Source organism: Fulmarus glacialis, unplaced genomic scaffold (genome assembly GCF_000690835.1).
Source record: "Fulmarus glacialis isolate BGI_N327 unplaced genomic scaffold, ASM69083v1 scaffold27942, whole genome shotgun sequence".
Lineage (NCBI taxonomy): Eukaryota > Metazoa > Chordata > Aves > Procellariiformes > Procellariidae > Fulmarus > Fulmarus glacialis.
Genome location: NW_009198939.1, coordinates 154,063 through 166,071, shown reverse-complemented (window position 1 = coordinate 166,071; position 12,009 = coordinate 154,063). Strand labels below are relative to the sequence as shown.

At 43.8% G+C, this 12,009-nt stretch overlaps 1 protein-coding gene across 1 annotated transcript in view; it reads right to left on the bottom strand.

Moving 5' to 3' along the window:
• Positions 1–12,009, bottom strand: part of ANTXR1 (anthrax toxin receptor 1) — a gene marked incomplete at its 3' end in the record, with an annotated part of 106,574 nt that overhangs the window by 52,775 nt on the left and 41,790 nt on the right. Inside the window, exon 12 of the mRNA XM_009573086.1 lies at positions 11,835–11,913. Within this exon, the coding sequence (XP_009571381.1) occupies positions 11,835–11,913 (79 nt within the window). The remainder of the gene's footprint in view (positions 1–11,834; positions 11,914–12,009) is intronic.

Sequence of the window (12,009 nt, the reverse complement as noted above, 5' to 3'; positions counted from 1 at the left end):
TTCCCTCCTCTCCTTCCAGAGTTGAAAGGAGATGAGAGCCCGCTTACAAAAGACTCTTCCAGCATCCTACGTTATTTGCTTTACAGTCCAGTATAAACACCAGTGAAGCCTCACTTTACCACATGCTGTATAAACCCAGAGCAAGAGACAACCCTTGTCCTGAAGAGTTCACACTCCTGACAGAGCAGGCAAACACATAGTGGGAAGGAGGAGTAATCATTACTCCCTCTGTTACAAGGAAAGATCTTTCATCAGGGAAAACAGTTCTCTAATCCCCGATTGCTGTGTTTATGCTTATGAAAACAAGCTGAACTTTTCCTTCAGAAGAAATACTTAAAAGTTTCCAGCTAAACAGAAGTGTTAGCAAGACTTCTGAAAGGCAGATATAGCAGAACTAACGGTAGAATTCAAGTTTGTCCAGTCCCAGGCTAGGGCCTCACCCATAAGGCATGGCATCTGGGATCCTGCACTGAATACAATAGGGTCTGGTGGGACAGTTGATGAAGAAAACACTACATGACAAAACCCTGCAGACTGATGAGCCTTCCCTCTTCAATTCTATATACTCTCCATCAGTACTGGGATTCACCAGTCTTCAGATGACAGGCACCTCCCCATTCAGAGGTGTTGAGGTCCAAACCTCTTTGCCCTCCTCTTTGGTTTTCTAGCTCCTTGGGACACCCCATCTGGTTCGGTAAAACGCTCCCAATTCTGTTCCTGTTTCTGATACAAAGCTCCTGACCCCTGAATTTCACCACCAAGAGACTTATGCTGAACCAAAGGCTAAAAATACTGGTAAGATTTCATGCCACTGAACATCTGCTCAGGTCTCTACTAGTCATGCCATTACCTGTTAATGGTCAAAATTCAGGTGTCACAACTTTAACAGCCTCGCTGCAGGAAGCAGCAAAGATCAAAGGGAGCAGGGCCTCTTAGCTGCAAGCTTTCAGCACTCTAACTACAGATGAGCATCTTAATAATCACAGGCTACAGCTACAGGCAAAGGTCATAGCACCTGGTCAGGCCTCAGATTTTGTCCTGGAGGTGAATGTGCGAGCCTTGGCTTTGTGGCTGGGACATCACGGGCCTGAAATCAGCTAGCACAAAGGCAGAGGCCTCGAGTGCTCTTTTTAGGTTCAATCTGCACACACACTTGCACTGAAATAATGCCAGCAGCTTGAGTGCTCCCCCTGACAGGGCATGTTTGGTTGTACATGTTCCTGGTTTGACTGAGGAAGTACTGAGGAGCTCCTATTCTGAAACAGCCATCTCTTGTCCCCCAACACTTGTAGCTAAACCACCAAACCTTTGAGGTGAAACCTAAGCAGTTATTTTGTTTCCATTTGTGCCTGAAGGCAGTCCTTTTTAAGAAGTATGTCGAATCCATTTCAGGAGGTGAATAGCAACTGGAATAATGGCAGACAAAATGCTGCGGAATTAGACTTTGTCATAACAGCAACCATTTATGGCTTGATTTGGGTTTACTTCTTTGCGAGGCAGGAAAGGAAGGAAAACAGCATGCTAGAGCTCTGGAATGTCTTGCCTCTGTGCGTGTCTATGAGATTTGCAGCATTTAAAAAAAAAAAAAAAAATCTCAGGAGCACCTTCCTTGAGCTAACACTCATGCACCCCCCCAAGCTGAACAGGAGAAGTTCCTCACAGGCCACTACAGGCGGCTTGCCATGAGTCTGACAAGGTTCAGAGCATGCCAGCATGACCTGAACCCACAGAACAAGACGTGTGTGGGATAAGTTTCCTTCTGAAACTCAGTTTAAATGGAAATCACATTTTCAACAGAAAAACATTTCAATAAAATAAAACATTTTGTTTCGAACGCACTGTTTCAAAGTGCTCTGTTTCAACTTAAATGTTAAATGGGATTTCACTATTAGAGGTGTACATGCGTGCAGAGATTGTGGCACATATTTTGCAGTTAATTTCAGCACTGTCACAGAAAAACAGTCTGCATATCCACAAACTATTTTGATGTTACCAAATTAAAACTTTTCAAAACTTCCATTCTGTGATTCTGCCCCCACCCCCAATTTATTGGTCTTTTTTGTGAATCTCTACTTTCCAAACCATAGGAACATGCTGTTTGTAATATGCCTACCACACTTCACGGTATTATAAAACAGCCCATGTAGCAACAGTAGAGTGAAATAATCTTTGCACATTTAACTCCCAGGGTGACCTGTGTTAGCAAAAACATTCCCTGCCTATTATATTTGCAGCATAAAGCATTTAAGAGCAATTTCTTTCAGAAACAAACCTGAAAATGTATGCCCTGGAGTTCCCACAGAGCAATACCTCAACTAATAATATACAGGTCAAGGGCCTAGGAAAGCGCTCATTAAATTTACTCTGCAGTTTCATAAAGCCTCCATTGATACAATAGTGAATGCACTTTAATTGCCTGCAGACTTAGGAACACTGATAACTAGCAGACCCTTAATTGTGCAGCCCAGAACAAAGTCACAATTGAAAAAAAACCTACTTTAGCACTGAATTACATTCCTTTTGAATAAAAAAACCTTCAGTGAAGAGCATCATTAGTTTTTACTACAAGCCTGCAGTGCTTTCTTGATTTTCTAACTTTTTCTTTCTCCATCTTTAAAAATCAAATCCATCCACTATTGTTTAACTCAAAGGTGCAAATTCCTTCAGTCTTTCAAATAGCCACAGGAAGAAAACCGGGATACCTAGATGTAGTAAAGCTGTGCCAGTACCCGCCTCCTTTTGTCAAATGCAAAACCTGTTGAGGTTAAGAGACAGAGTTCTCCCTTTTAGCTGACTTCAGTGGCTCCTGCATCCTTGCAACTGGAAATGTGACACCGGAGGGACTACTTCTTTCCAGAATGGTAGGCCTGTTCCCCACCTGTCACCTCACCAATCACCCCAACCCATTTATTAACGGTTGCCACCAAGACAACTGCTTCATTATAAGACCACCAGTTCTCTGATCTGCCTATGCAAGACCTTCTCTTGCCCCAAGTTGCCATCAGGTGCAATAAGCCACTGCATCCATTCACTTCCACACGTATAGTTTCAAGAAGCCCCTTTGCCACCACCAAGGACTGGCTTGGCCCAACTGCTACCCAGCAGCTCTCCTCTGGTTTCCAAAATCTGAAATCCTATCCAGGACTGTGGAAGGGCTAGCTGCGCGGCAGTGCACTTAACAAATTTGAGATCTCACCAGCATCTCAGGTAAGGAGGGGCTGGTACCTACTGGCACTGGATAGGACCCTGGCTTACAAGGGCAAGCCCAGTTTAGGCATTGCGTACGCCTCCCAAACGCAGTCGCTTCCCCAAACTGCCCTGACCCAAAGTGTCCCATTTCAGCTGAAAGGCACTCCTTTTTACAAGCATAATTCCCCTAGCCCTCCTCCTGAAGGAACAGGGTGTGACATGGGAAGACATCCATTATGAACTGGATACACATGGCAAATAAAAATGATTTTCAATCAATTCTAGTCTAAGGCAAGGCTAATATCCTGCCACAGCCACGTTCTCCCAGCCCACATGCAGGTACCTCCACTGTCTTGCCTTCTTGCAAAGAAGCATCATGTGTTTCTCACGAGGCGATACAGGGAGTATAGGAATATCACCTAGTGCTACTCCTTGCTCTTCCAATCGAGAGCTGCCCAGGAAGACCTGTTTTACACTCTCACTGCAGCCCTGCAGTTTTCACCTCCCTTCCAGTTTTGAGTCTGAGAGTTACTAGCGCAAGAGGTCATTAGTGCTTTTTCCTCTCCTGGGAGCATTTTAGAAAATGAACAAAGACTTATTTTAATTCCCATCCTGGCTTCTCTCCGAGATGCTCTCTTTTTGCACTGAAGAACTTGGCAGCAGCGCTCCAGTCAGCAGAGCAGGATTGACTTCCTGCCCCTAAACCCTGCCTTGTAAATTATTTCCTCTATTGTACACTCCCTTTCCTGACAATGCTTGGTGCGCAACCTGCTCTGGGCACTTCTGCATGCGTACACATTCATAAAGCAGCATTTAATACTTTCTCCCTCTTTCAGTTCTTCAAACTCCTGACACGCAAACAGGAGTAAATCCCTTTTTAAGAGCTTCCCAGCTCCACCAGCCATTACTTGCTAATGCTTTTTCAAGCAGTGGGAAAACCACTGCAGCATACACTCCCCAAGCATTAACAGGTGCAAATGAAAGCAATGCATACTGCATTCATACCACTAAAGCCTGATGTGGGGCAACTCTGCATGTGAAATTGGTGGTATGCTGAGACTAATAGCTGAGGAAGAAGAATTTTTTTTTTTTAAAGTCTTAGCACTAATGGAAGCTGAGGATGCTCAGTTCCCATTGCATTTGTGGTCCTATGCCTTATACTACTGCTGTCGCAAGACAGGGGTTTTTTATGTTTAACAGAGTAAACTATGGTTCTTGGTGCTTTCAACTATCAAAGGTCCACTGACATCAGCAGTAGAATGAAACTACTTTTTAAACTCTCATCATTAATTATCTGCCACCCAATGAAGATATTCTGGTCTGTCAGATAAAAGGTAAAAAGCGTGCAACCACACGATAACACCTGTAGCAATCTAAGTTGTCAACTTCCAGACTGGGACTGGAGGCTACATTAATCTTTATTTTCTGCCTTAACATCTCTTTTCTAAATGCAGGCACGTCAAAAAAATTCTAGTATTAAAAGCTAAGAGAGAGGAAACCGATCATGGCATTCAGTCTTTCATGGTACGTGAAAAGATACTGTTCATGTACTGTAAAGTCACACCTAAATGTGTCCAATTGTTTCTGAAGCTCTTACTGTAATCACTGACAGCTTTATTCAATTACCGGGCACTTTTGGCCTCTGCTAGCACACACAGCATAGAGACCTCTGCAAGGGAGAACAAAGGCACCTCATTTACCTGCAAAGAAGACAGCCCCGCCCACCCTGGGAGATGATGCCTTTCTGAGGCGCTGGAAAGCTGAGAGCAAGAGCATTGTAACATTTGAAGTAAATAGCCTTGCTGCAAGGAGTTTGACAGTAGCAATTTGGGGGCAAGATCTGTCTCTATCTTCTGTGGTTACACAGCACCTGGAGCAAGTCAGATCCGTAAATGTGACCGCAGTACAAAGGCCAAGTAAGAAAGAATAACAGCAGAAGGTGGGTGGGGTGGGGATGTCTTGCCCCCCAGAAGGGGCCTCTGTCTAATTTGAGTCAAGCAACAGAGACAGATAGTGGCAAGTTCTGATAACTAAACAGTATATATAACCAAAATAGCTCCTTGACACTCAGAACTGGAGGACCCTGTGGCTAAACAGGTACCCAGGATACATCCACAAGCCTCAAAGAATGCTTTCAAGGTTAGTCTCCTCCTGAAATCTCAGTCCAAGCAGTCACAACTGATTCCAAGGGTTGGAGGGAGGAAGGGGTTTAAATCCACATTGGATTCTATAGAGAGGAGATTACCGTGTCCAGCAGAACACAGAGGAACAAGCCCAGCTTCTTTCTGGGCCAGTGTGATGCCACAGCCTTCAGGACATTTCTTTAGAAGCAATGCCTTGCCCCTACGTATGCCTGGCCTTTGCAGGCTTCAGTATTCAGGGCTGCCATTTAGCACCTTCTGCCAGCAGCAGAGGTCACCTGGATGTCCCTGCATGGGTTTGCTCTCTTTTACTTAGGTAATGCAGTAACAACACAGCCTCATTGCCCTCTGTAGGGAAGGGGGGATTCCTTCCCCCATGGGGAACTTTCAAATGAAAGAAAAACATTATTTAAAAGGTACAGATATTGAAAAACCAAATTCAGAGAAATAAATTAGTAACTCTCCAAGACAAGCAAGCCAACAGACAAATTCATCAAATACTTCCAGCCAGCTGAGCTTTGTCATACTGGAGATGCTGGCATCTTATCCCCCAGCTAAGCATATAAACAGCACGCTGCCTCCAAACCTTAAGAACACTCTCATTCCAGCCATTCCCCTGTTCTGTTGGGTAGCTGCCAGTGGTCACATAGCCCGGGCCAAATAACACCCTAAATTGCACTCAGGACAGCCCTGTCTTAGTTTAACTGGGTAATACGTAAGTTAGTGGGGAGCAGGATTAAACTTCTGTCCGCAGCCCCTGATTTACACAGTGTTACCCTCTTGCTTCTGTTAGTGGCTTTACCAGAAGCCAGCCAGTAATCCTCAGTCTGGGGTGTGCAGTCAGCAGAACCTTTGAATGAAAAATAGTATTGGCCATCCACAGAGAGGGCACAAACAAGCTTGATATTTACATGCAGTATCATTCTGCCTTAAGCGAGAGGGTTTCATCTGTGTTCCATAATTTAGTAAAGCAAATGCTTTGCCCAACCACAACAACTCCTGTGTCTGGCCCATTTTTGACAGATAAATGGAAATCACTGCATTCCTCCAACAAGCAAAACCCCTTTTTGTCCACAGAGCTCCTTACCGACATACGGGCCCCTGCCTACTGAGCCCGTCTCTCCAGGGCTGCTGCAGGCCCGCTGCGAGGGTGAGCAGGACACAGCCCTCCCAGTTTCTTCCCCGCTGAAGTACATGCCTCTTCTTGCCCTGCACCACTTGGGAGTCTGTGGGAATGTATGCTGCAGCCCCTAACCGCCTGTGGGGACATGATTAACTGGGGCAGGCTTGCTTTATAATCTCAAAGCAGTGGGTGCAACACCCTGATCTCTCTCCAGCATGCCTTTATTTCCCACTCCTGACAGAAAGATATATGCTCTGATACTTTATCATCTTGAGGGCATCTGGCATTGTCCAGCCGGGTTTCCCACTAGACTTTAGAGCCACCAAAACCAGCAGAAAAGCCAAGATGGTAACAAACCACAACAAAAGCACTATTCCCGAGGAACTCACGGGAGAGTGGGAGAGGGAGTCGCATTCACCAAAACAAAAAAATTCTCCTCTACTAACCTGGTTCTACCTTTTTTCTTTCTTTCACTCTCCTTTGAGGTGCACTCTGAAAACTGAGCAGTCCCACGCAATTCCACAGCCAATGCTTTTTACCGTCTCCAGAAAAAGACAACTCCATCTTTAACTAAAGGCCACCCCTGCATGAGATTGAGGAGTCAAGCTTTGTTCTGACTGATATTTCTTTATGCATCAGACAGACCTTGTATTTGGAGTTTCATTTGTTGGCTAATGTGCCTGAGCAAATTCCAGACTGATACTTATACAAGGGATTTAAAAGGGCCTCCCATGTGTAATCAACTCTCTTGCCTCAAAAAAACTCATATTGAAAATCCCGAGGAAGGAAAACAAAATAAAATCTCCAAAGACCTCCTATGGACTATTTCATACCTCAGGCTTGAAAATAACTGGGCCAACTGAGAAGAATTTTGATTCTTTTTTAAATGGAGATTTTGCTCCACCTGATCCAGCTGAGATCACTTTTATGTGACTGCACGTCTTCCCAAAATGTACTTTAAAATGGAAATGCTGAAAGATCCTCTACAACAAGAGCATCTTTACAAGTCTCTCCCACACCTTCTTCTGTTTTCTTTTGTTAAATGAAAAAAATCAATTACCTTTCACAGAGAGGAGAGAACTGCAGTGAAGTATCAAGAAAGCCTGGAAACTCACTTTAAAAAACAAAATTTAAGCAGTTCTGGCAATTTTAGTTTGGGAACCTAAACCGGCAATTCCTTGAGTCCCACGGAAAAGGAGGTATAAAAGCATATACAGTCATGCCTGTACTCTGATACTGGAAAGCACAAGCAATTAAGCAAAAGGCAGAATACAACAGAACCCATGCAGTTTAATTTCTGACACCCCTTGCATTTTTTTTTTGGGCTGCAAACCTTGAAGCCTGCCACATTTCAGGAAGCAGAAAGCTAAGAAATACAAGAAGTCCCTCAAAGCACAAAGGACACCTGCAGTCCAGGCAAGTGGATTCCAAAGTGCCCAGATTTGAAAGCACAGGTAGAAGCTCTAAGGCTGTTTTAGCTGTATGTATGACTCCTTTAAACAAAACAAAAAAACCCAAAACCCCAACCAGTGTTCAAACAGTGAGGTCTAATTTGGCGTTGACAGATTTCACAAGTAGTATCACCTAACACTGGAAAGTGAGATGTATTTAAGTGTCTCTTAGACCAAGACGGAGATTAAGTCGGCCATTACGTATGCCTTCATTCCTAACCTTCCCACATTTTCTCCCCCTTGAAGTGCTGTAGCAGATTTTACACCTCAAGGGGAAAAAGTGCAAATAATTACTTCAGTTAGGCAATATGGGCTCAAGCAAAAGCTCTGTCTGTTCCCAGGGGGAGTCAGTTTATACTAGAGACGTATGTGCATTATTGCATTCAGAGACACAAAACTGTGACATTTCCTAAAGGAGACAAGTGCACAGAACACTTTCTGCCACGCATTCAGTATTTGAATATGAAGGCAGTATAGTCTGCGAAAAGCACTTTTAACTGGCAACCTCACAAAAATGACGGCACTGGGCAAGGCAAAAAATCCCAGTATCCCATTTTCAGCAGCTGGCACTCGGTGTTAGAAAACACAATGTGAGCACAGGAGTACTAAGCACTCTTCCCTCCTCGCTTCTGGCAATCGCAGGATTCAAGCCTTGCTGAGTTACAGCAGTGAAGCCATGATGCACTTCTAGAAAAGGCAAAGGCTTTGATCCCTTGTTTCTTTCCAAAAAGTGACCTGTCTAAGATGAAAAAACTTCTAAACTTCTTTTAGAGTTTTCACTGCTCAATAAAACTGACATTTACTTAGCTGCCTCGTTCCTAGGAGTCTTTAGATATTAAATAAAGGTCGGGACCTAGGCTAGTATAAAATAGCTTTGCCCTATTAACCTATGAGAAACTGGCCCAATTTCCTTACCATGAAAACCTACACTAAAATTTTGCCAGCTAGGGTGATAAAAAAAAGCTTATTAGCTAGTTCAGTGTCTAGGCTCTATCTGTCCTGATCTTCAAATACCTGCATTCATAACTTAGGAGTCGAAGTCTGACTGACTTTTCTGACTGTTCATTTTTGGCCTTTTACTTGCTGGGAACATAGCTGTCTGCTTCAGCTATGCTCTTAATTGAATTTTCTTCCCTGGATTACCTCCAGAGAGTCCTTGAAAATGGGTAGTTCATAGAACAGGACAGGCATTGTTTATAGGAAAAATGGGATATTTGCAGATTATTTACATGTTGCATAGGAAGGTTTTGTTGTGGAACTACATAAGAAAATAAAGAAATGGTAAAGCTTATCAGGCTGTCAAGCTGCTTGTTTTGTTCCTTCTCCCATTAAATAGCCATTTCTGGAGAGCAATGAGATTGGGGTTCAAGGCATTTGCATCAAAGCGAGTGTGGGGCTGCGATGTTAAGTCACTGCCGAGTGCCATCTGGGAAGCTTTTTGAAGACAACACGCCAGACCTCTTTCCAAACCTGATCATTTCTGAAATACAGCACAGAGAGGAAACCCAAAGCACTGATTGCTAGTTTGCACACAGGGAAGAAAACCTTAGTTTTTTCCCTGCTTGTTACCATCGCTTCATTCCACAGCTTTTTGACTATCCCACTTTGGCTGCAGATCTTCAAACAGACCTAACCTCCAGGTCTGAAGTCAATTAAACAAGTTATTTGGTGCACATTTTGTACATGGGTATTTCCAGGACTGGAGCCCTTGTAACCTTAATTAAAGAGAGGCCTGTAGTCTCAGTAAACAGTTTCATTTTTAAAAAGAACTTGAAAAAAAATAAACACTACTACAAAGACAAAATGCCTGTTTACCCAGGAGAAGCTTCCTCGATTAGTGAAGCCTGCGACATAATTTTCAAAGCAGCCACTGAATGTCGCTGCATCTAGGTGGGCCCCTCACTCCAAGAAGGACATTGAGGTGCTGGAGCGTGTCCAGAGAAGGGCAACAGAGCTGGTGAAGGGCCTGGAGCACAAGTCTGATGAGGAGCGGCTGAGGGAACTGGGACTGTTTAGTCTGGAGAAGAGGAGGCTGAGGGGAGACCTCATCGCGCTCTACAACTACCTGAAAGGAGGTTGGAGCGAGGTTGGGGGTTGGTCTCTTCTCCCAAGTAACCAGCGAGAGGACGAGAGGAAATGGCCTCAAGTTGCACCAGGGGAGGTTTAGACTGGACATTAGGAAAAATTTCTTTACTGAGAGAGTGGTCAGGCCTTGGAACAGGCTGCCCAGGGAAGTGGGGGAGTCCCCATCCCTGGAAGTATTTATAAGACGTGTAGATGAGGCGCTTTGGGACATGGTTTAGTGGGCATGGGGGTGTTGGGTTGACGGCTGGACTTGAGGATCTTAGAGGTCTTTTCCAACCTTAATGATTCTATGATTCTATGATTCTATTTTAGGTTTGGAGGTAGGATCTGGATTTGAATTCTGGCTGCTTAGCTGCAATGCAAATCCAGTTTCGCAGTCTGGAGGCATCAGAGTAGTAGGTGCTGCCATGAAGCATAGGCATTTTTGAAAGTTTCCTTACAGCTATTAAAACAATAGAAAAGGAACAGATATTTCATCTCCTATAACCTAGAAATAATAATTCTATTCCCGGAAGAAAGCATATCAGGAAGGAATAATTTTTCTCCAAAAATTCTTTGCCAGGTCTCGCCTCATATGAACAAAACATAGGAAAATATTCCTGTAATTTGCTGACAACAAGCAAATACATTTTTGTCAGTGAGCAAGAGAACTTGAACCAAAAAATTAACTAATAAAATAAATTCCCTTCTTTTAAGGCATAAGGGAGTCTTTGTAAGTTTTGGAATAAAAAACTCATGTAAGCTCTGAAAACTGTCTCTCCATACAATCTTGTCCTTGTTGAATAAGTATTGAGATCAAGTGACACAGAAGACTTTTCCCATCTTGTCTTTTGTGGATGACAAAGATCCACAAAAGATTTTTTTGTCTTTTGTGGATCTGTGCATCAGCCTTTGTGGACCACAAAAGACTGCTGGTAATCCGATGTTATACAACTTAGCCTTTCACTCATTCTGAACAGAAACACGATGTGCCTTTACTGGATAGGGATAAAAGCAGGCCGTGGACAGATTTTCAAGACTTTCTGTCGAGACTACTCTGGTTTCCCAAAAAATAGTTTAAGTCAGTACACGGGAGAAGTAAAGCAGCACCTCAACCATTCCCTGCACAGAAGATAGGTCTTCCCGCAGACTAATAAAGCTGAATACACTGAAGCACGAAGCTCTGAACTCAAAGTGAATTCCTCCACTACCTCCTTCAGCGCAAGTTATGTCATGCTCTATTCCCAACAGCTGTGACTTAGAAGAAGCAGCATCTTCAGCAATACCATGAATTATAAATACCATGAATACTATGAATTTCATCATCCTTTGTCTGGTTTCACCAGAGACTGAGTGCAGCAATTCACTACTGGCAACAAAGGACGCCAGCTATAAGCCAGCTTCTTCAGTGGAGAAACCCCCACATTTTTTTGGTAACCATATTGGTTTCCAGACAAAGGGTGTGATCACAACTGCCATATGCCTTTCACAGTGAGCAGCGCCATTGCTGTAGAGGAAACAGACTAGCTAACGAGCCAGCAGACTTGCTTCTTGTTCACTGTGCAGTGGACAAGCAGGCATAGACGCCTCCAGACCACTGGCTGCCAGTCCTGTTCTGGTCTGCATCCCACAGCAGATACGGAGTCTCGGATGTTTACTGAAGACTCAAGAGCTTTGCCACATTATGATGACACATGATACACAAAGCGTCATGTTACCACACTCACAAGCTCACCTTTAAGAGTGTGAAACAGGTCCTTCGCACACCAGCCTTACTCAACTTGGAAGCCCTAATACCAGTGTAACAAACATCTATTGTTGAGTACCAGCATTGTACTGAATCATTTTAGGCGCATCGAAACTTACACAGTGTGTGCTGGAGATGATGACGGAGCTAGAGATGAAGCTCAGACCATCGTTCATACTGACTTGGAGAGCTGCTTCCCTGGAAAAAAACCACAAGAAACAACTCAGGCCAGATAGTCCACAATCCTCTACTAGATAACATCCTCTGGAACCTGGGCTCTTGATGCACAGAAAA